General features: G+C 36.8%; 3 protein-coding genes across 3 annotated transcripts; 1 reads left to right on the forward strand and 2 right to left on the reverse strand.

Annotated features, from left to right (window-relative positions):
* Positions 1 to 501: 501 nt before the first annotated feature.
* On the reverse strand, positions 502 to 9,219 carry LOC132155031 (serine/threonine-protein kinase 25-like). Its single transcript, XM_059563796.1, has 11 exons — positions 8,766 to 9,219; positions 8,065 to 8,295; positions 7,056 to 7,112; positions 6,824 to 6,932; positions 6,543 to 6,700; positions 6,092 to 6,277; positions 4,112 to 4,257; positions 3,859 to 3,967; positions 3,659 to 3,730; positions 909 to 1,045; positions 502 to 778 (listed from the first exon to the last, which is right to left on the reverse strand). The coding sequence occupies exons 1-11, from the start codon at positions 8,793 to 8,795 to the stop codon at positions 739 to 741; spliced, it is 1,275 nt and encodes a 424-aa protein (XP_059419779.1). The 5' UTR covers positions 8,796 to 9,219; the 3' UTR covers positions 502 to 738.
* A 3,339-nt stretch (positions 9,220 to 12,558) lies between these two features.
* On the forward strand, positions 12,559 to 20,304 carry LOC132155032 (bcl-2-related ovarian killer protein homolog B-like). The gene is made up of 4 exons (XM_059563797.1): positions 12,559 to 12,971; positions 13,367 to 13,495; positions 18,893 to 19,056; positions 19,887 to 20,304. Exons 1-4 carry the CDS (start codon positions 12,737 to 12,739, stop codon positions 20,004 to 20,006), a joined length of 648 nt encoding a protein of 215 aa, XP_059419780.1. The 5' UTR covers positions 12,559 to 12,736; the 3' UTR covers positions 20,007 to 20,304.
* Positions 20,305 to 21,047: 743 nt separating this feature from the next.
* Positions 21,048 to 23,765, reverse strand: thap4 (THAP domain containing 4). Its single transcript, XM_059562808.1, has 5 exons — positions 23,612 to 23,765; positions 23,224 to 23,377; positions 23,012 to 23,121; positions 21,736 to 21,839; positions 21,048 to 21,555 (listed from the first exon to the last, which is right to left on the reverse strand). The coding sequence occupies exons 1-5, from the start codon at positions 23,634 to 23,636 to the stop codon at positions 21,439 to 21,441; spliced, it is 510 nt and encodes a 169-aa protein (XP_059418791.1). The 5' UTR covers positions 23,637 to 23,765; the 3' UTR covers positions 21,048 to 21,438.
* Positions 23,766 to 24,503: the final 738 nt, after the last annotated feature.

Genomic DNA, 24,503 nt, shown 5'->3' on the forward strand with positions numbered 1-24,503 from the left:
ATGGTACAGTCCCCTGAGCATAAATAAATCTTTGAGCATTTTTGTTTTACGGTCTGATAAGCGGAACCAATAATAATATTACATTATTCATGTATATGTTTTTTCCGGTAAGGATAACTAATTTAACCACAACAATATAACAGGCTTGTAGTATTGGATTCGTTTATAAAAATAAAATAAGGATGTTGTAAAATTATTCATAAATAACTGTTTATGCTGCTGGTCACCTGAGGACAAGGATTATGATGAACCATTTTGCATTATGATGAACCTTTTGCTAATTTTATTAGTTTTTTTTTTTATACTTCAATAAATAATTGGTAACACTTTATTTTACAGTGTCCTTGTTTAACATTACATGTACCTACTATAGCAACTTGTTGTTCTGAGTACTTCAATGTACTAGTCTATTACTCTATAACAAGGACACCCTAAAATGAAGATCTAATAAAGAAATCCAAAGTTACCACAGTTCACACCAATAATCACACGAACACCATGTTTCCATAAACACTTTATAATATGATTTTGATCTAACAGGTAAACACAGTTCGCTCACTGACATGGCTTTTTCTCTTAAATACTGTCCATTCTATAAAGAAAACTGTAAAAATATTTAAGCAGAACTAATTAAAAGATCTCCGGGCGTAAGAGAGGATGAGCGATGAGCCTGATGGGGCGATGATGATGATGATGATGGTTTAGTGCAGGAGGAGCAGCAGCAGCAGAGGCGTGTCTTCACCGTGATGATGGCATGGTATTGCCATTCAGAGCAAACCTAATAAAAAAAAAAAATATATATATATATATTATATATTTTTTACTTAAATATTACATTCAAATGCAATTTTTACTTGTATAGTGTTATATTTTCTTCTATAAATACTTTTTTTTAAAGATGCGCTCACCTGCACACTCTCTCCATCATGTGTGTGACCAGCAGGTCAGAGATGCCAGGACAGGACTCTTCCGCCAGGTTGAAGGCATTCTCCAGCTCCTCTATGGCACCCATTCCCCCTCCACATGCCCTCCTCTTCTCCTTCAGCTGGAGAGCAGACAGACTTACATTTAACTCCACAATCTAGAGCTTTCCACAGTTTATTACACTTTACTGCTGCCTACTTTGTGGGAAGTCGTGGCCTAATGGTTAAAGAGTCGGACTCCCAATCGAAAGGTTGTGAGTTCGAGTCCCGGGTCGGCAGGAATTGTGGGTGGGGGGAGTGCATGTACAGTTCTCTCTCCACCTTCAATACCATGACTTAGGTGCCCTTGAGCAAGGCATCGAACCCCCAACTGCTCCCCGGGCGCTGCAGCATAAATGGCTGCCCACTGCTCCGGGTGTGTGCTCACAGTGTGTGTGTGTTCACTGCTCTGCAGTGTTGGGAAGGTTACTTTGGAAATGTAATAGGTTACAGATTACAAGTTACCCTGTTTAAAATGTAATAGTAGTGTAACTTTTTCAATTACTTTATTAAAGTAATGTAACTAATTACTTTTGAGTACTTTTTGATTACTTTTCTAAATTTGTGAAATTTAAAGAATAATAAATAAAAGCATATACATCAACTTAAATACATTTATCTAATAAGCATGTGACGTATTCTGTGTAATAAACTCCTGAAACATTGGTGTTTTTGTGAAACTGCTGTCTCTTTGTATATGATGATAGTTTTCTCAAAATAAGTAAAATGCACATGAAGTGACACAAAGCAGTTCTAGAAATTATGTTTATGTGCTCGTGTACTCCTATACTGAGGCAGCAGAGGTTGAAAACAGTGCGAGCTTCAGTAGGCCTATATATGTGTAGTAAATGAAACCATGTCTTTGCCATTAATTTACAGGAGGGGCGGACTGGGAAAAAAATTCAGACTGGAAAATTCAAACTCATACAAACAAATTCATGGACAATACTATTTTTTGTATGGACCTGACATAAAAAAGGTTTAAATCTTTAATTTGGGGACATGCAAAATAATTATAAGTTCTCTCCTGAACTGTACCTTCACTTCCATTTTTCTCTTCAGTCTCTTTATTTTGCCCTGTTATCCATCTCTCTCGTGACTTTAATACTCAAGATTGAACAAAACTATACTTTACAATACAATACTCTACAATACTACAATATCTTTATAGAAAAATCCTAATACTGTACACGAGTCATGTTTTTCCCTTACAAAAAATTACCATGCTTTTATTAGCCTATATAAAAGTAAAATAACCTTGTTTTTTTTTTTTTTTTTTGCAAATGGATTTGTATTTATTTTTAAATAAATACATTTGTAAAATAATTTTACATTTTTGGTGATCACAGTTAAACAATAGTAACCATTTTCTCTGGATTTATAGTTAAATATTAAAATGTTAATTTTCGTAAGGGTTGTGTTGTTGTCTGTCGTAGCTCCCCCTAAACCAATAAAAAAAAAATCGGATTTTTTTCAGATAAATTCCTACTGTAACATTACAACAGATAATAATGATGTCCTTTATATAGTTTTTTGAGTGATGACGGATGAGCAACGTGCTGCTGCTTGATTAAATTAAAAAAAAACAAAGACAAAAAAGCATCTTTACAGATGAAACTGACCTAAAACCCTGAACAGGAGTTCTGCTTCTCTGCTCCAGCGCGCGTCCATAGTCTCTCTCTCTCTCTCCCTCTCCCTCTCTCTCTCTCTCTCTCTCTTTCTCTCTCTCTATCTCGCATTGATTATTCTGAGTCTGATCCAAACCGTTTGGCGGAGGCGCGGAGAGCGCGCGAGTCATGACTAACACTTCATGACTTATTAGAGATTTAATTATCAAATGGCGGATTCACAAATGATCGCTTTAGTACATTCGGCAGGCAATTATACAATAATGATATTAAATAGTGGGGCAAAATCGGCTGCCAGGCCACCGGGAATTGTCCCGGTTCTCCCGGTGTCCAGTCCGCGCCTGATTTCCACAGACACGCAGAATGTGCAAGTCATATATTGCATTTCTGGGGCTTTATATTCACAGACACTAGTCCATGTCATGTTTTGATTCAAGTGTAGCTACTTTTGATTTAGTCATCCAAAATGTGGCATATTCTGTCCGCGTTAGGCATTCCGTTTTTATGACTGGATTCTACGAACCAGACTGTATTTCCGCATCCCGGAAATTATTAGGGCGCTATGTCTCAGAATAGTCAGTGCAATTTGGGAAAGAAATCAGTTAAATCTGTATGTGGATGTGTGTAAATATTCAAATGTAATCCTCTTTGTAATCGTAAAAAAATTCATAAGTAACTGTAATTTAATTACTCATTTTTTCTTAGTAACTGTAACTAATTACAGTTACTATAATTTTGTAATTAAATTACGTAACGCCGTTACATGTAACTAGTTACTCCCCAACACTGCTGCTCTGTGTGTGTGCACTTTGGATGGGTTAAATGCAGAGCACAAATTCTGAGTATGGGTCACCATACTTGGCTGAATGTCACTTCACTACACTATTTTCACACCTTATCTGCTGCTGCCGTGAGAAAAAGTGATAGTGTTAGAGTTAAAGTGAGAGCACTACATCTGGCCCTGATAAATCCAGTCAGAGTTTGATTATATATATATATATATATATATATATATATATATATATATATATATATATATATATAGGTGAGAGTTTTGTTTGTTTTTACCTCTCTGAAGATGGGAGAGACCAGCGCTGACAGACATTGTGACTTGGGCTGCCTCTTTACCGTCTCAGCTGCCTGTAAAACAAATCCAAAGCAAAACTTTACCTTTTTTGTAGGGGTATCTAAAAAAAAACGGGTAACAAAAACGTTTTTATGGCTTTTGTTTTAGTTAACAATAACCCTGTGGATGTTTGAATAGTGACCTCTGAGTCTGTGTTTGTGTAGCCCTTCTGGAGCTTGTTCATAGAGCTGGGCCGGACTGTGGGGAACGTCCACATGGGACACTGGTCTCTGTCATCACCATCTCCATCCCTGTTTGAGTACAAGGAAGAAATGGAGAACATTATTCTTTTCAAGGCTATAAGTCATCAATATAAATCACCCTGATCAATTCACCAGACAGTACAATCAAGTAATAAGAAATGACCCATATATCATATTGGATTTGTGACGTACATATCAGAATCATCAGAGCTAGACTCGTCTCCGTGGCCTTCAGACTTCCAGCGGCCGTATCGGTCAATCAGCTCCGTTAGATAGGACGTTTTCTTGGTGTAGCGCATGATGAATTTGTGCTTCAGTAACTCCTTGGCGGTGGGCCGCTGCACAAAACCCGGACATTGAAAATGTATGAAAATGAATATTTAAAAATGTAATTTATTCATGTGATGGCAAAGCTGAATTTTCAGCATCATTACTCCAGACCTTAGTGTCACATGATCCTTCAAAAATCATTCTAATATGCTGATTTGCTGCTTAAGAAAACAGTTGTGTTGCTTAATATTTTTGTGGAAACAGTGATAGACTACCATTCAAAAATCGGAGGCAAGTTTGTTATTTTAAATATATACAATGCATTAAATTGATCTTAAGTGACAGTAAAGACATTTATTGTACAATACACACACACACACACACACACACACACTGACCTAAAGGATTATTAGGAACACCTGTTCAATTCCTCATTAATGCAATTATCTAATCAACCAATCACATGGCAGTTGCTTCAGTGCATTTAGGGGTGTGATCCTGGTCAAGACACCCTCCTGAACTCCAAACTGAATGTCAGAATGGGAAAGAAAGGTGATTTAAACAATTTAGAGCATGGCATGGTTGTTGGTGCCAGACGGGCCGGTCTGAGTATTTCACAATCTGCTCAGTTACTGGGATTTTCACGCACAACCATTTCTAGGGTTTACAAAGAATGGTGTGAAAAAGGAAAAACATCCAGTATGCGGCAGTCCTGTGGGTGAATGCTAGAGGTCAGAGGAGAATGGGCCAACTGATTCAAGCTGATAGAAGAGCAATTTGACTGAAATAACCACTCGTTACAACCGAGGTATGCAGCAAAGCATTTGTGAAGCCACAACACGCACAACCTTGAGGCGGATGGGCTACAACAGCAGAAGATCCCACCGGATACCACTCGTCTCCACTACAAATAGGAAAAAGAGGCTACGATTTGCATGAGCTCACCAAAATTGGACAGTTGAAGACTGGAAAAATGTTGCCTGGTCTGATGAGTCTCAATTTCTATTGAGACATTCAGATGGTAGAGTCAGAATTTGGCGTAAACAGAATGAGAACATGAATCCATCATGCCTTGTTACCACTGTGCAGGCTGGTGGTGGCGGTGTAATGGTGTGGGGGATGTTTTCTTGGCACACTTTAGGCCCCTAAGTGCCAATTGGGCATCGTTTAAATGCCACGGCCTACCTGAGCATTGTTTCTGACCATGTCCATCCTTTTATGACCACCATGTACCCATCCTCTGATGGCTACTTCCAGCAGGATAATGCACCATGTCACAAAGCTCGAATCATTTCAAATTGGTTTCTTGAACATGACAATGAGTTCACTGTACAAAAATGGCCCCCACAGTCACCAGATCTCAACCCAATAGAGCATCTTTGGGATGTGGTGGAATGGGAGCTTCGTGCCCTGGATGTGCATCCCACAAATCTCCATCAACTGCAAGATGCTATCCTATCAATATGGGCCAACATTTCTAAAGAATGCTTTCAGCACCTTGTTGAATCAATGCCACGTAGAATTAAGGCAGTTCTGAAGGCGAAAGGGGGTCAAACACAGAATTAGTATGGTGTTCCTAATAATCCTTCAGGTGAGTGTATATGAACACCCAACATTGATATTAAAAACAATTATTACTAATGGAGCACCAATAAAAATAAAATAAATAAATAATAAAAACCAAGCACCAAACCAGCATAATAGAACGACAGAAAATAGTTATTTTAAATTGTAATATTTCACATTACTGTTTTTATTGTATTTCACCAAATAAATGCATCCTTAAAGAGCATAAGACTTTTAAACATTTAAAAATATCTTCATTTTTCCAAAACCTTCGACTGTTGTGGATATTGGAGTTAACCTGAAACATTATAACCAGTGGCAGAGCCAAATACTCACAAAGCGAGGGTCTTTATTGAGGCATGCCTCCACAAACTCTTTGAAGGGTTTGCTGTAGGAGCCCTCCAGCGTCGGGGGAGTGTTCTTGGGAATGAGAAACAGCACTCGCATCGGATGCAGTTCAGAGTTCGGGGGTTCCCCCTTCGCCAGTTCTATAGCTGTTATTCCCAAGGACCAAATGTCTGCCTGCAGCCAAAAAAAAGCAAGCCTAAAAAGTCTCATTTCATATTTCAACTAGAAATATATATATATAGGATTAGATGCTACTATGCTAAAATGTAAACCAGTTTCCATGCCTACCAAAAAAAAAAAAAAATTTAATTGGGAACCGTTTTACCGCCCCAGGCTTTCTGTCAGAGTGCTGAATGTGTGTTTTCACAGCTCTTGCACATTAATATTCAGACTGTTCTTTTGCATGTTGAGAAAATGCTGTTCATCTGGATTCCCGCACCTTAAAATCATACGCCGACTGTTTGATGACCTCTGGAGCCATCCAGAAAGGAGTTCCCACAAAAGTGTTTCTCTTGATCTGGGTGTCTGTGAGCTGTCCCGCCACCCCGAAGTCTGCCAGCTTCACGTCTCCCTGCTCAGACAGCAGCACGTTGGCAGCTGCCACAAGATACGGACATGAATCATTAGCACGGAACTCAGATTTCACTGAACACAGATGATTAAATATGAAGCCATCCCTAGCTGGCCCAAATGAGTAGGCAGACGTGTAGGTTATCACACCTTTGATATCACGGTGAATCTTCCTCTCCGAATGCAAGTATTCCAGTCCCTTCAGAATCTCCCTCAGTATAGTGGCAATGTACGTTTCCTCTAGTGGTCCTGGTTTCAGCTGAGATGAGTGGAGGAACGTAGGAGACACATTTAATTTCTAAAGCTGAAAGCTCTTTAAGAATTTATGAATGCACACATTAAAATATTTCCATAACCGATGAGCCACTGCTGTTCAACTTACAAGATCTAAAGCAGAGCCGCCTCCTAAATACTCCATGATGATCCACAGCTTCGTTCCCTGTAGACAATGGCAAAAATAACACAAGTACCATTTCTTTAAATGGTCACTTGACATTTATGTATTTAGCATTCATATTTCAATAGGACTCCAGTAGATATTTTATCATGTGGCATGAAATAAACGTTCTTTATTGGCATCTCTGCTTCTATGCAGAACCTTATTCATCCATTTAAACTTTCAAATGCAAAAAAAAAAAGTTATTTATAGTGGAAAAGGGTTCTTTAGATCATCAAAACATTCTTCAGACTATGCAAAATTATCTTTTAAGAACTTTTGATTAAAAGGTTCTTTGGGGAACCAGAAATCATTATATGGTATTGCTACAAAACCCCAATATTTATGTTAAAGAGTGAGGTAGCAGACTTTAGTTTCTGAAAGAAATCATAAGAGATCTGGTATTTTTCATATATGTAAACAAAAAAAAACAGTATATTTAATGAGAGAAAATATGATTTTTATCCATAAGAAATTGATTGGACAGTGGATGCTACTAACCAACTGATTTGCTGAAGGCTAGAATTGCTGTTTGGCTAGTAAGTATAGCCTTGTTAACCTTGTTGTTGTCAGATTTTAAATAATGTTAACAAATGGCCAAATCACTTTTTAGGTTTCTATAAACTGCAGGGAGTTCTAGTTCTCTGGTAGCATTCCTGTTTATATCTCTAGCCCTTGTTTAACTAGTGTTGAACATTCTGGACATATGCAATTTAATCTCTTGCATTGCTTAAGAGACGACAATGGATTAAGTTGCTTCAGAAGAAGAAAAATGTATCACATTTTGATTAAAGATAAAAAAAATTTTCTTTGGAATAATTAATTGATAAATCATTTCATCATGCATTAAAAAGTGGCTTCATGTTGACTTTAAAAATTGTTGTATTGATGTTTAAAAACTCTTACTATTGTTTGTCTGTACACGTCTGAGATCCCAAACAATGGGAGAGTGTACCTTCAGGTATGAGCCATAGTATTTGGTGACATAGGGGCTGTCACACTGGCTGAGCACCGTGATCTCCTGCTGAATGTCCTCGATCTCATCTTCCGCCTCCTCCAGGTCGATGATCTTGATGGCCACCACCTCTTTAGTGCGATTGTTGATGCCCTTGTAGACCTCACCAAAAGACCCCTTCCCAATGCGCTCCTGTTTCGTGAAATACTCCTCAGGATCAAGCCGGGAATTCTGTTGGAGAGAGATGAAATGTCATCATGAAATGTAGATGAAAGTCAATAATCATTTACTATGGACCCTTATAGATTGCATCACATCCGTTGGGATGCTCTACTAGATATGTTTGGGAATCATATAAACTATTTACACACACACAGATATATATATATATATATATATATATATATATATATATATATATATATATATATATATATATATATATATATATAATGACTGATGCAATTGAAATGAAACGGTTTTGACATGAAATGTAACAACAACAAAAAAACAGACGTTCATTTCTAATGATCTACATTGAAACGGATTACTCAGGCACAATATAAGACAGCCCTCAATGATTCTAAATTGAAAAACGTCATGATATGCCACGCTTAATAAACATTATTGTGATATGACTGATTATGAGATTAAAGCCCTGGATGCAGAAGAGTCTCGGCTGGACTGCGGAATGGATTCACCTGGTTCTGCATGTCGCGGAGGTGCGCCATCCTGACGGCAGCTCGGTGTGGATGAGAGCAGATGTAGCCCTTTCCGCCAAAGGAGGGGTGCTGGAAAACTCTTCAACGGGCTGCTCTTCCTCCTCCGATCCCCTGCTTAGCTAGCTAGCTTTTACACACAAAAACACCTCTGCATGTCCTGTTCGTCTGCCGTGTTTTCGGCCTCCGATCCCCTGATGGCGGACCCCGCAGCCTGGCGAGAATCACAGTTAGGTGTCGTGTGACTCCATGTATGAAAGCATCTGCGTACGAGCTAATCGCTTTCCGAGTGTAACTGCTTTATATTGATCCGCTCACGTTCAGGCGGCTCTTCATTTATTGCTTGCGGTAGAACAAAATAATAGGAACAACAGCGCATGCGCAGCTTCTGACTTAAGGAACTGGGGATTGTGGGAGTTGTAGTTATACTGGCAGAAGGGAGCAGGATTACAACGGACATGAAATAGGAATTCACCGTATCAGTTTTCTAATGCATTATTGTGAACAGTTCATCCGTGTATGCGTTTCTTTTTTTGACCTCGTAATGTTTAATCAAATGACAATGTTAATTGGACTTTCTAGTGAAAACGACAGACTTCTCCAATCATTTGATTTGCTTAAACCCTGCCCTTGTAATAAAGCTCCTTTGCTCTGTTTGCCTCCACTTTTGAGATGCAACACCCCCATCTCAAAATCCATTCTACATCCAAAACAAGAACAAATTCCCTCCCTTCATTTCCAATTTTTTCGATAACCTGTTAAAAACTTGGATGTAGCCTACAATAGCCTACATTTCATCACAACTATTTCCTAATAGTTCATGTGACAGACACAACTACCATGGTGAACCTGGTAACAGTCATGAAGTAAGTTTCAAACCAAATATAGGCTATGGCATTTCAGATGCAGCTTAAGTCATGGGGGCAAAAATATCACCGCCTTACCCAATTGGCCTACCTTTGTAGCTGGTGATGTAAGGGGTCAGCATAAGGTCAGCATTTAATGGAAGTATTTTCTTTCCTACTGTGATGTATATCTGAGTGAAACAGCTCCTCAAATGAGGAGAAGTATTGTGTGGAACTTGAGTTTGTCCATCCAGAATGGATCATTGTTGTATGCTAACTGTAGTGATTTCATGTTGAGTGGCAGGTTGCTGGAGGGGAGGGGTTATTTTTCAGCACACATAATCAGAGAAGAGATGACGTCCAGGAGGATGTTTCTGATTAAAGATTATGAGGGTTTCTCAGTTGGAAGCGGGCACATTAATGCAGCATATCTCGGCTGCCACATCAAGCACTGTTGAAGGATGTCTCAATTTGAAGGATCTTTAGTGGGCAGTCTTCAGAGGTGTAAAGTATTTGATTAAATGTAATTGAGTATCTTTTGTCATACTCCCAAGTTTTACAGAGTATCAAAGATATTAGGAACTTTTATTCTCTACTGTACATTTTTTAATAAGTAGGCTATCTGTGCTCTTTACTTCAATACATTTGCAATGAGTGTTGCAGTTACACATTACATTTTGCATGGCACCTAGCTTTTTCTGCAGCAGTTTATTTCTGCTACAAAAGAAGTGATATCACCAATTAAGGCACACTAAAAGTACTATATCTTGTGCCTTATAAGCATTTGTGAATCATGTGTTTTACATAGTATACACAGTATACAGTTGAAGAAGGCTTTGACATTTTTATTTTACTTATTATTTAATTTAGTCATACTGAAGATACCTTTTTGAATGATAGTTTAGTTTAGAAGATAGATAGTTTTAGTTTAGAAGATAACATGATTGCTCTCCCCACAAATCAACTGTTTTCTTAGTTTTTCACTACTGTCTCTTTGACTAATGCATCTTTAAGCTTATATAAGTAAAATACTTAAGTGCTGTTAACAGATACTCTAAAGACTTTTTCTCTAGACTTTTTCTCTAGTTTTACTTAACAAATAAAAAATAAATTGAATTGCAAGTAAACTCTCATACTTTTAAACTCTTTTATTTGATTGCCACTGAGACCAAAATATGACCAGCAGAAAAGACATAATGCCCATACTCACACTGAGGTGTTCATGAGTCAAACGGTTGTGTTGTTGGAGGATTAGTTTGCTAAACACAGACAGACAGGGGCGAAAATCTCATCTAAATGTTGGGGGGGACAATAAACATAACATTTCTCACGAGCAAGTTTTGAAGGGGACACCAATAAAACAGGCAGGATTGTACTTAAGGATATGTGTACAGAGAGGAAAGCCTTACTATTGCATGGAGACCGTTCCATTATCCTTCTTCTCAAAGTTTCTTTCTGGTTCAATGAAAAAGCTGACTAAATTGACCAAAACATTCTGCAAAACATTTTATTTTTTTGCAATGTTTTTGAAGTTGTTTACAAAATCAAGCCACCAAAATACAATGGAATTTGAACTTCAACTTTTATTTATTTGTATAGCACATTTAATAGCAATGTTGTTGCTTCACAGTTATAATTAAAACATGCATATATAAAAACATTTGCCATGCCTAGCAAAATGAAGGCATACACACTCTTAGACATAGGCTACATCCTCACACAACTGTATAGTGAGATCGGTATAGAAGTAAAAGAGAGGGGAGAAAACAAAAAATAATTATTTATTACGTCAATGACTGATTTGTTCAAAAAGTGGATTCATTCAGTTAGGAAACACCTCCTCATTGTGTTTCTCAAAATCAGTGCTGTTACTGCTGTAGATTAGTTTTCAACTTTTTTCGTTGGTGAAATAGAGCTAAAACAGGCAATATGGTGCCTAAAATGCACTTAATATTAACTTATTGTTTATTCAATTTTTATACAAATCTAAATCACATTTGTTATGCTAATATCTGGAGAACAACTGCACTCTTATTGTGATGTTATATTAGATTGACTATATTAAATGAAGTAAACCGACTAAATCATAGTGAACGCGGGAAAATCTAAATGCGCACCCGCGCTAATCTAATCTAACGTACAAGACTGTGTGTATGTCGGTGGTGAGGTGAGGTGAAAATGGGAGCAGGCAGTGGACCAAAGCAATTTGAGGCAAAGCAGGGAGAACTCAAGATGTTTAAAACTTTTTTTGTTGTTGTTGCTCCGTTTGCATTTGTATTGTTTTACTACTTACACAATTAGTTTAACTATATATGATTATATTATTTACAATACACATATTTCACTTATATTTTATGGGGGGACAACCCTCAGATAGGGGGGGGGTCCGGACCCCCCCGACCCCCCCGCGATTTCCGCCTATGCAGACAGATAATAACTTACCTGGTCAACCACGAATGAACTTCGTAACGTGAAATCAACATTTTACGTGGAGCCTTCACACACCTACAGGTCTGTAAGACAAAAGCCTAATATTTTAACATGAGTGTGATTTTAAAGAAATTAATATTAATGTTCCACGCTATGGCCTGTGATTTCTATAAATAACCTAGGATTTGACAGAGTTGATTAGCATTCATTTAATGTGATATGACTATATTAAAAGCATTGTAAGTCTTGCCAGGGTGCCATAGACTGTTTATATTTGGACTAAGCAGTTCACTTGGTTGATTAGTTGTTACCTAAGCATTCTGTACTAACATTAGCGAGAAAAACCGCTCCATGTGTCTGATTCAGGGCACAGGCGAACAGCGACCTAAAACAGCAGGATGGAAATAGGACAGAAAGTCCATTTCAACATTGTATGTTCTCATGAGAAACAGAAGAAAAATGACGAATCATAAAATCGAGCAGCGTAAATCTAGTGTGGGGGCTGTTCCGTTTCTATGATTGGCTATTTAGGTCTCGGCGAACCTGTTTCACATTTAATTTATCTGGGCTTTCCTCGTAGAAAACGAGCTTCGTAATGTTAGTGGAGTTTGTGGGGTGTTTTATGCAGGCAGCTTCAACCAGTGAAGTTGCAGAGTTTTTTGCTCGTGTCAGACAAACATGCGGGACATGAATGTGTTTGAGCGCTCCTCCGTGTTCGCCGAGGAGATGATGATGGAGGTGTTTGATCGGACTCCCACGGAGAAAGAGCTCGTCTCCCAGTCCAAAGAACTTTGTAGAGACTTCGTTCACTCCAGAATAATAAGGGAAGGACTAAGGTGGTCAAAAGTCGAGTCTGATCCACCCGAGCCACACGGGGCTCTTGTAGATGTATCTGTGGTGCTGCTAAAACTGGGTAAGAATTAGAAAACACAGGAGTGAGTGTGAATTGATGTTCTTAACAGATGTGACTCTATTTCAGTATTTGTCATCCAGATAAATCACGACTAGCTATTTCATAACATAACTCCAAGTCAAAAGTCAGCATTCAGATGTTCTTTCTTTCTTTCTTTCTGCATGTAAAAAAACATTCATGTATCTGTCTTTTGAATTGTTGTTCATAATGTTATACTGTGGTTTATAGTTAAATGTGTATTAATGCTATAACCACATATTATGAAGGCTATTTGAGGGGACAAATGTTGATTTATTGAAACCCATTTTGGTTGTGCACGGTTCTGAATATTGGAAGGTTGGGGGAACACATGCCTCTCACTGTCTTGTGAGTGTATATTTAAATTTGTTTTGCAGGTGATGAACTGGAGTGTACGCGTCCGTATGTGTACCGTAATATTGCAAAGCAGCTGAACATCAGTGTAGCGATGGAGGCGGTGGTGTCACATGCGTTTCTCTCTGTAGCAACAGAGATCCTCATCATGGGTAAGTGTCCTGGAAGACAATATAAAAGGTGTTTCTTAGGCAGTGTTTGTGGGCATGACCTCACTGTCCCTGCATTGAAGTATTTAAAAAAATGTATGAAACTTTTTCTTTTGAGTATTTTATTATTTTCTCTAGGTATCTTGTTCGTGTTGTTGTTACTTCTAATTTAGTTCCTAATTGGCTATTTTGAGACAAAAAAAAGAAAGAAAAAAGAAAAGGAAAAAAGCTCTGCACATGAGGACATCACTACTATAAATGGAGTGAATTGGGAGATGTGGAATTTGTTCCAAATGTAAATGAACGATGTTAGCCTGACAAGGGTTTGAGGTAAAAAAAAAATAAATAAATTAAATTACAGTAACATTGGAAGAGCTGTTGACTTTAACCTATTATTGGATTTCAGTGGTGTGTTTGAGGGGGCACTGATCATCAGTTAATGACAAGTTCTTCGGTGGTCTTTTTACGGAACATGGAAAAAACCCTAAAAAGGACATACCCACATTCTTTCCTTTCTACATATTTGGTCACATTTTTATCTTGGTTCTGCTTCTATTGATGTACATGGTGGTTGTAATGGAGTCCTAAACTATGGCCTTCTGATCTTCTCACAACAATCTATCTTTTGTAGTAAGTTATAGATCTGTGAGTAGTTATCCCAAATGATTGCTGAAGATGATGGAAACATAAGCAGTTGTCAGTACATGACTCTTGAAGCATGGCAGTGATATGGCAGATTTAAAGGTGTTCGTCTTCATGTTACATCATCATCACAGCTGTGGATCTATATCTAACTTTTGTTATTTATAAATTTATATATATATATATACTGTATATACACCCATATTTCTTAAATGTATGTAAATATATTTGTATATCTACAAATAGACACCTTCAACATTTTACACATCAGTTTATTTGCTATAGTTTAGAAAATGGTGATAAAATGACAACTGTAGAACAGAACAAATTCTGTGTTAAATTCAAGTTCTCTGTCGAGAAGGGTATTCCTGCACAATCGGAGGCAGTGGTTTTAGGACCCCGCCTATAGGACCCTAGTTTTTTTCTGACAGCGCCACCTACCGAAATCTGGATCACCGAAAACACTCATTTGAGATGGACAACCAGACTGTGAGTACCGATATTAAATGAACTTTTATACGTTTAATCGAAGCAAAGTTTACATAGCCAAAGTGAGAGCTGCTAACTATTTATTAATAACAAATTCCCATGAATTTAGAATTCGTATTCTAGATGTATTAATTACTACGACATTCATAATTTGTGGCCATGATTTTATAAATCCTTATTGAGTTTTATAATAAGTAAATCTAGCCAGAACATTAATTTAGCTTAAAAGATGAGCATGAAAGCATGCTGATGTTAAATGTGTAAGATTTACCTGGCGCTTACTGTATTGGTATGAAAACTTAATCTTTGCTTAATGCTTAATCATTGTTTTACCTTATTAGTTAAGTATAAAATACCTTTCATAATTCAACTGCCTGGTTGCACTACAAATTAGCCTGTCGTTTTGGCATTGTTTTGCAATCATGAATGAGTCATTCGGCAGTTTTAAAAGTCTAACAAATTAACAATTTAGCCTAATCTGCAGGCTTACGACACACACAGTTAGTTTCTGTGATGTTCTGCATGGCCAATATGAATTTTATGGATTTGGTTAGGATCATTGTAGGACATATGATGAAAAAAAATGCACTAGGGTTATTTTAATTGAGATGACCTAAAATATTCTATATATAATAGGCTCTCTCTTTTTCAAGATGCATATAACAATCCAATATTCAATAGTGGTATTATAGTATATTTACATGAATGTCTTTCATAGGCCATCATAAATGCCCTGGCTGTCCTCCCGAATATCTCCTTACAGGAGGCTGAGCAGGTCTTCCTTTCAGGTCTGGGTTATCATTGCAGGTCAGAGTATATTATTAATTATTTTTGAGCAATGCCCTGTGCACCCTTTTGTTACTGATATTTATGTTAACACAACAGTGATTGTTCTCTGATAACTATTTCCGTGAAGTGGAAGAATTTAACAGACAAATTGCCAAACAATTGAGGAAAGAAGGGAGAGCATTCAATTTGTGGGTATTGCTATTATATATATATATATATATATATATATATATATATATATATTTACATATTTGGAGTTTGGAATTAGATGTCAGTAACATGAATTCTATTTGACATTCTCTCTCTATAACTCCAACATTTCAATTCAATTCAAGTTTATTTGTATAGCGCCTTTTACAATACAAATCATTACAAAGCAACTTTACAGAAAATTATGTTTGTTCAATATTTAGTAGTAGCTTATCAGTGGTGACTGTCAGTTTGTGTGCATATTTTTCAGAAAAAATAATACAAGATGTAGTCAGCCAGACGATGAAAAATATTAACAGCAATTTTTATATGATGCAGTCACACTTGTAGCAATATTTGTTAGTTCTGTTTGTTGATTCAGGGTTAGCATCATCTGGGGTCGTCTGAGGCTCAGCATCATCTCTTCTCAGGTGTTCTGGATCCAGACTGGAGCTTGTGTAAATCCTAGTTACCAAAACATAGAAACAATAGAGACATTATTAGCATTGCTGCTGTTCCAACAAAGTAAAATTAATTAGTTTAACCAAAGCTATAGAATAAGAATGTGCATTTGATCAGATGCAACTGCAGTCATAATTTAAGAGCTGCATTATTCGAATGCTTGGCAAAAGAGATGCGTTTTTAATCTAGATTAAAAAAGAGAGAGTGTGTCTGAACCCCGAACATTATCAGGAAGGCTATTCCAGAGTTTGGGAGCCGAATGTGAAAAAGCTCAAAAACATTTAATAATTGTTAAATCAGAGATATATATTTCAGTTGAACATGTTAAATGTTTCTTATTTAATTCTCACTCACACTCTCTCTCACTCACTCACTCACTCACTCACACTCTCTTTTTCTTTCTCTCTCTCACACTCTGTCTCTCTCTCTCTCTCTTTCTCTCAAGAGTTGAAGCCTATAGCCATGTGCAGCAACTGATGGAAAAGGGAGTCTTTTTGGTGCTTTTGTTCTTGCACAAATTATGTGTATATATATATAAATGTATATTTGTATGTAAGTGTGTGTGTATGTGTGTGTATATATATATATATATATATATGTCAATAAATTCATTCTTTAATCATTCTCAAGTTTTGTCATGCCTCTCTAAAACCATTACAATATCTGGCTATATCATTTAGTGACTGCATATTCTGATTCCACTTTATCAGTTGTTTAAAGATTGATATACATTTGTAATTTGTTTTGTGTAAATTGCATAAATTTAACCTCTGATGTATTTTGAATAAACTCATTTTATAAAATATAATAAAAATACTCCTGAGATTAAATGTCTTTCAAACTATGTATGTACAGTCGTGGCCAAAAGTTTTGAGAATTACATAAATATTAGTTTTCAAAAAGTTTGCTGCTAAACTGCTTTTAGATCTTTGTTTCAGTTGTTTCTGTGATGTACTGAAATATAATTACAAGCACTTCATACGTTTCAAAGGCTTTTATCGACAATTACATGACATTTATGCAAAGAGTCAGTATTTGCAGAGTTGTCCCTTCTTTTTCAGGACCTCTGCAATTCGACTGGGCATGCTCTCAATCAACTTCTGGGCCAAATCCTGACTGATAGCAACCCATTCTTTCATAATCACTTCTTGGAGTTTGTCAGAATTAGTGGGTTTTTGTTTGTCCATCCGCCTCTTGAGGATTGACCACAAGTTCTCAATGGGATTAAGATCTGGGGAGTTTCCAGGCCATGGACCCAAAATTTCAACATTCTGGTCCCCGAGCCACTTAGTTATCACTTTTGCCTTATGGCACGGTGCTCCATCGTGCTGGAAAATGCATTGTTCTTCACCAAACTGTTGTTGGATTGTTGGAAGAAGTTGCTGTTGGAGGGTGTTTTGGTACCATTCTTTATTCATGGCTGTGTTTTTGGGCAGAATTGTGAGTGAGCCCACTCCCTTGGATGAGAAGCAACCCCACACATGAATGGTGTCAGGATGCTTTACTGTTGGCATGACACAGGACTGATGGTAGCGCTCGCCTTTTCTTCTCCGGACAAGCCTTTTTCCAGATTTCCCAAACAATCGGAAAGGGGCTTCATCGGAGAATATGACTTTGCCCCAGTCCTCAGCAGTCCATTCACTATACTTTCTGCAGAAGATCAATCTGTCCCTGATGTCTTTTTTGGAGAGAAGTGGCTTCTTTGCTGCCCTTCTTGACACCCGGCCATCTTCCAAAAGTCTTCGCCTCACTGTGGGTGCAGATGCGCTCACACCTGCCTGCTGCCATTCCTGAGCAAGCTCTGCACTGGTGGCACTCCGATCCCGCAGCTGAATCCTCTTTAGGAGACGATCATGGCGCTTGCTGGACTTTCTTGGACGCCCTGAAGCCTTCTTTACAAGAATTGAACCTCTTTCCTTGAAGTTCTTGATGATCCTATAAATTGTTGATTTAGGTGCAATCTTAGTAGCCACAATATCCTTGCCTGTGAAGCCATTTTTATGCAACGCAATGATGGCTGCATGCGTTTCTTTGCAGGTCACCATGGTTAACAATGGAAGAACAATGATTTCAAGCATCACCCTCGTTTTAACATGTCAAGTCTGCCATTCTAACCCAATCAGCCTGACATAATGATCTCCAGCCTTGTGCTCGTCAACATTCTCACCTGAGTTAACAAAACGATTACTGAAATGATCTCAGCAGGTCATTTAATGACAGCAATGAAATGCAGTGGAAAGGTTTTTTTGGTATTAAGTTAATTTTCATGGCAAAGAAGGACTATGCAATTCATCTGATCACTCTTCATAACATTCTGGAGTATATGCAAATTGCTATTATAAAAACTTAAGCAGCAACTTTTCCAATTTCCAATATTTATGTAATTCTCAAAACTTTTGGCCACGACTGTATATAAAATAAACAGTACACACACATATCACAAACTTATTTTGGATGTGAAATCGATTTGACAGCACTGCTTTATTTAAAATAACTATATTATTTTGTAGTTTTACTATTGAGGTAAGAAATTTAAATGACCTTTGAAGAAACAACTGATTGAAAGAGCATAAAGAATATGATTTGTTTGTTATGGTTTTGTTTTTTGTTTTTTTTGTGGGGAAAAGGTTCGAATTGTTTGAGATACATTTGCATTTATTTAGAATAAAACATGCGAAAATCTAGGACTTACAACCTCACAGAATTTACATTATAACCTGTTTTTAATTTTATTTTTGTTCGTTTCATGTCTAAAAAGCTTGTACACTGCAAAAGTGCTTGAGGTGTAAAATGGTGTGTTCTGCTCATGGAATTGCTTTTACTTTCAAGGGATCACATGGGGCAAGGTGGTGGCCATCTATGCTGTAGCAGCTGGGCTGGCAGTGGACTGTGTGCGTCAGGGCCATCCAGTCATGGTGCACACTATAGTGGACAGTCTGGGTGAGTTTGTGCGAAGGAACCTGGTCCCATGGCTCAAAAAGAGAGGAGGATGGGTAAGTGTTCATTCTACAGTATGTACTGCCTTCATGAATCAAGACTGGTCCTGACATATGAGGAAATAAAGTATTGTTACTGAAGCGAGACAGGGGTAGCTGGAGCCTGGAGCAGTGGGTGCTGCAAGAGGCATTCTGAAAGGTGAATCAGTACAACAGAAATATCTCTAACCAAGCCTTAACCCTACCCCCACACCCTGACAGAAAGCTGTGTCAACCAATCACGAGGACCTTTCGGCACGCGGCGCCCATTCCTCCAGCCTGCAGTTATCCCTACTTGCCTGTAGCCATGCTATAGAAGTGATTTAATTATTTTCTTTGAGCTACTATAATGTCATACTATACATTTAAGAGCTTCTTATATGCACATTACTGTTTAAAAGTTTGGGGTCAAGTAGATTTTTTTATTATTTTTATTAAATTTCTGTTTCAAATAAATGCTGTTCTTGGTTTGTATCTAGGTTTCTGCAAAAATATTAAACAGCAGAACTGTTTTCAATGTTGACAATAATAAGAAATATTTCTTGAGCAGCAAATTAGAATAATTTCTGAAGGATCATGTGACACTGAAGACTGGAGTAATGATGCTGAAAATTCAGTTTGCATCATAGGAGTAAATTACAGTTTAAAATACATTTCAAAACAGCTATTTTAAATTGTAATTATATTTCACAATTTTATACATTTTTTTTCTGTATTTTCTGATCAAATAAATGCAGCCCTGGTGAGCAGGAGAGACTTCTTTTTTTAAAAATATTATTGAACCCATACTTTTAAATGGTAGTGTATGTGATGGTATGTCAAATGTTTTTATTTTCATGTCTTTCCAGGGGGACATTTTAAAATGTGTGGTGGACATGGACCCTAGAGCTCGTGCCCACTGGTTATCAACAGCTGTGTTCACATGGAGGCAATTCCTAAAGACCATGTACATCTACCTGATGAAGTAGCCTTGTGCAGGAAATCATCTAGTTGACTGAGAACTGAATCCCAGAACTATTTGAATGGTCCATTGAGAGCAAATAGCCCCTTAAAAAGGTCATAGCACTTCACCCAGGTTCAACTGTCTTAATTTTCTTTTACCCGTTATGATTTCTTTAAAATATACCATGTATAGAGTGTAACAAATACTATGACCTGACAGGAGGAGAGGGCACTGTGAGGGAATATGTGCTATATTCGTTGCTGGAGTTACATAATATTTGTCTTCCTTAGTTTAAAATGGAGCTCCTTTTGTGATTTCATACTGAATGTCTGTGGTGATGAGAGAAACATTTTAATGTTTGTCTATCTTCAGTTATTTATTTATACAAAATTGCTGAAAATGATGTTTGGAGTGTCGCTTCGTACTTTCAGTTTGTACAGTTTTTGTGGTGTGTGTGAAACACTGTTGTCACCATCTTAAAATAAAGATTTTAATGTGTGAACTGAGAGAGAAGTTGGACATTTTTAAACCGAAAGGGATCCAGTGGTCAAGGAAAACCTGGAAATATTACGGAAATAATTAAAATAATCAGAAATCATGAAAAATATAAATTCCTGTAGTGAATATACACTACCGTTGAAAATTTTGGGTCGGTAAGATTTAAATTTCTACTAATGTTTTTGAAGTCGCTTATGCTAACCAGAAAAGGCATTTATTTGATCCAAAATATTGTAAAAACTGTAATGTTGAAATATTTGTACAATTTAATATAACGGTTTTCTATTTTAATACATTATAGTTTAACGTAACTTATTCCTGTGATGGTAAGGCTTAATCTTCCGCATCGTCACTCAAGTCTTCAGTGTCACTCAATCATTCAAATATGCTGAAGAATTCAAAGAATTCTTTGATTCAAAAATAAAGTTTCAAAAAACAAAAGCTGAACTCTAGTGTAGATTTGACTTTATTAACCTAAAATAATAAAAATAATATCCCTAAAATAATATCCATTATTTTAAGTGCAATCTCTATTAAACAATTTTTAGTTTAAGAATGTTTTTGTTAAAAAAAATATTTTCCTTGATTACTGGAAAGCAATGACCGTTAATTTATCTAAAGGTAGAGAACATTGTTTCTTTTACTGAATTAATACATCCCCCATGAAATACCAAATAATTTTAACTGGAGAGAAAATGTATACAGAGTGTGCCATGAACAAACTTTAAACAATTTAAATCTGAAACTAGATTTTCATACATAATACAAAAGGACCCCTTTATATACTGTAACAATATTTGCAGAGCTTGTTTTGTTGGGAAGATGAGTCGGAACACATCTATTATTTTAGATAACATTCTTCCTAACAGATATATTAGCATCAGCTGCAGGTTGCTATATATAAACCATCAATATTTTGTGTCAGACACAAACACATCTTCCTCCCACATGACAGCTAGTTAATCAGTCCTGCGGTAAGTGATGTGCAAATGCTGCGTCAGAGGCTGTCCTTCCAGTGCCATAAAGACCGTCTGTTCCAGCCTTCCCCCCGGCTTCAGCTGGATGTGCCTGGAGATCTGATCAAAAATATCAATTATTAGTGGAACATGTATTCTAATAATTATGCCAATTCAATACAATTCAAGCCATATTTTCATCGTTTTCACTGCTGAATATATTTTCTTTATAAACTGCATAAGAGCTAATTGTTCCATTAATTTGACACGGTGCAAGTCAAACAGTTTGTGTTATGAGACCTGTTGAACGTAAGGCTGCTTGGCAAAAGATGTTCTAGCCAGGGAAGTACTGTGCAGAGTCAGCTGCTGTCCAGTGAGCTCCCCCTCCTCAATCTCCACAAGACCTGGAAGAGGTAGAAACAGATGATTAAAAAAACATACATGGTACTTTAGACAGTGCTAGGTAGATTAATTTAATTTTTGTAGTTTTCTGATGATTACAAATGACATTACAATATTTGTAGTTAGTAATATAATCTATTAGATTACACATTTTAAGTACACTGTAAAGATTATTGTAATCTTAACAGTAAAAGACTGTAAAAATGCTACAGTAAAAACCTGTTGATTGGTTATCAGTAAGTTTCCATACTATATACGGTGAATAACTGTAATTACATTTAATAGTAAAATACTGTTAAAATTACAGTTTTGGGAAGTGAAAAAAAGTTGTTGTTGAAATACAGTGAAAAACTGTAAATTGACACTCTCAGAATTCCCTGCATGACACTTCACATTTTATGTTTTTTCATTGAAATATCTGTTTCTTCTTATTTTTTTCTTACCAGTTGTGTACAATAGGGCTTTATCTTTCATCTAAAGTTGTTAAATTAATGTTTATTGCATTATTTCAGTATCGTGTGTTACCATGATGGTGGTTAGTGTTTGTGTGAATGACACGGTGCACCTTCTATGTACAGTATATATATATCCCTTCTCAGCTTGTGGAAGAGCTGTTGGTGATGAGCTTTGATTTATCATGTTACTTTCTCATCACTACCAGTTTTTGGTGGTTATTAGTGCATTACAATGGTTCAAAACAGATACCCTATTAGTACTTCTATATGTTGGTTTATTAACATTAGAACATTAAATAAACTAATGAAATACTGTATTTTATTGTGAATTTAAGTTAAGTCTGTAAAACCTAAAATGTTGCTACCATATTTTTAACGGTGAAGTTCAGGCAACCACAGCAGCTGATGGCCCTGACAGTGTAATGTATTCTGACTATTTTGTTCCATATTCATATCAGAATTGTATATATATATATATATATATATGTATATATATAAAACTTGTGTACGTGTATAGCATGTAACCATTAACAGAGAATTCATTAATTGTGAATAGTGTAGCAGCATTGTGTAAATACATAATTTAATCACTAAAAATTATCATATTTAAAAAAAAAAAAAAAGTTAATCCAATTACAAGTGCTAACTTTTTGGAATCTGATTACATAATTCTGATTACTACCCACTGCTGAATATACGTTTTTTAATAAATCAAATACCTGAGTTCTGTGCGATGATGAAGGCCACCTTGTTGGTACCTGGCTGAAGCCTGATGAATCCACACTCCCTGTGAAGTGGCTTTTTGCTCTCAGCATGGAAAGCATTAAACCTGAAATAAGTAAATAAATCATTTCTGACTGTCTGCGTGTGGGCCAGAACACTTTACAAACTTATTAAAAGAAAAATGCCTCTGGGTTGTTTTGTTACTTACATAAAATTGATCACGGGCTGTCCTACATGTGAAAAATGAAGAGTCTCTGTGTAACGAAAAGGTGTGATGGAGGGGAAGGATCCCTCTCCCGGCTCATCGGACTGCCAGGTGCCCAGGAGCCAGTCCAGCGGCAGCACTGCGGGGTTCAGCTCCGCTGCGGAAACACGTACGCCAGATTAACTGAGGTCGAAGCACGCTTGTCCGTGATATAAAATACGTTCACAATCACATTCTCATGCACCTGCTGTTTATTTAATGCTTGTTTTTTAATGGTAATACATTTGACGTTTGACCTACAAACGACAGCTCGGTAATAATAGGCTAAACCATTAGAAATACGACAAATTAGGTGTCTATACATTTAAATGGAATCATCATGTTGTCCTACCAGAGTGATTGAATGGGCACGACATTCCGCTTGAATATTTTCAAATAACCACGAATTTTAGCAATATAAATGACACTTAATGTATTTCACGTTGCGGTTGAACTCTTTGACATCACAATAGTGAGTATCTACTTCCTGATTTGACGATAGGAATTCTGGGAGATGTAGTGATTAGGCGCTCTAATTATACACTTGACGCGGACAGAGACTTTGACGCGGATCAAGATGAAGAACGTAGATTGAGAACACAATCTTCCGCTACACATTTAACTATTATCTCATTGAAATATATATAAAATGTATATTTGGGTATTATATAAAGTTAGAACAGAAAGTTAAAACGAAATGTAAAACAGGCTCATCTGCAAATAGCTGAAATGGTAAATAATAATGACTCAATGAATGAAAACCGCAAACATAAATAGAACTAGCCTACTCATGACTTAAGTTTTTTTTTTTTTGGCCAACCCAGAAGGCTATAGTCACTTCGTCTTCTTCTTTTGGTTTTATGGTGGGTTGCGAACCAACTTAAAGGTGCATACAGCCATCTACATATACTTTGATGGAGTGTGAAGAGAACAAACTAAGCCCTATTATATCCTATTATATAACCCACTATTCTTAAAAGGCTACTCCACCCCACAATTAAAATTTTGGCATAAATCACTCCAAACCTAAAAAAAGCTTTATTCGTTTTCAGAACACAATTTAAAATATTTTGGACAAAAACGGGGAGGCAAGTAAATTACACTGTCAAGGTCCAGAAAAGTATGAAAGACATCATCAGAATAGCTTTTTAAAATAGTGTTGTTCATATCGATATTGGAATTACATCGTATCGCCCGAAATTAAGAAATATATCGTGATATAAATGTTGGCCATATTGTCCAGT

Source organism: Carassius carassius, chromosome 12, assembly GCF_963082965.1.
Source record: "Carassius carassius chromosome 12, fCarCar2.1, whole genome shotgun sequence".
Classification (NCBI taxonomy): Eukaryota; Metazoa; Chordata; class Actinopteri; order Cypriniformes; family Cyprinidae; genus Carassius; species Carassius carassius.

Excerpts from the sequence above, each read along its gene's own strand:
- LOC132155031 (XM_059563796.1), bottom strand. The coding sequence starts at position 8,795 with ATGGCGCACCTCCGCGACATGCAGAACCAG. Across the intron at positions 6,701-6,823 it reads GATTCACCGTGATATCAAAG|CTGCCAACGTGCTGCTGTCT; the intron begins GTGTGATAACCT and ends ATCTTGTGGCAG. Across the intron at positions 6,278-6,542 it reads AGTCGGCGTATGATTTTAAG|GCAGACATTTGGTCCTTGGG; the intron begins GTGCGGGAATCC and ends TTTTGGCTGCAG.
- LOC132155032 (XM_059563797.1), top strand. The coding sequence starts at position 12,737 with ATGCGGGACATGAATGTGTTTGAGCGCTCCTCCGTGTTCGCCGAGGAG. Across the intron at positions 12,972-13,366 it reads TGTGGTGCTGCTAAAACTGG|GTGATGAACTGGAGTGTACG; the intron begins GTAAGAATTAGA and ends TTTGTTTTGCAG. Across the intron at positions 13,496-18,892 it reads AACAGAGATCCTCATCATGG|GGATCACATGGGGCAAGGTG; the intron begins GTAAGTGTCCTG and ends TTTACTTTCAAG.
- thap4 (XM_059562808.1), bottom strand. The coding sequence starts at position 23,636 with ATGTCGTGCCCATTCAATCACTCTG. Across the intron at positions 23,122-23,223 it reads CAGCCCGTGATCAATTTTAT|GTTTAATGCTTTCCATGCTG; the intron begins GTAAGTAACAAA and ends TACTTATTTCAG. Across the intron at positions 21,840-23,011 it reads CATCATCGCACAGAACTCAG|GTCTTGTGGAGATTGAGGAG; the intron begins GTATTTGATTTA and ends TACCTCTTCCAG.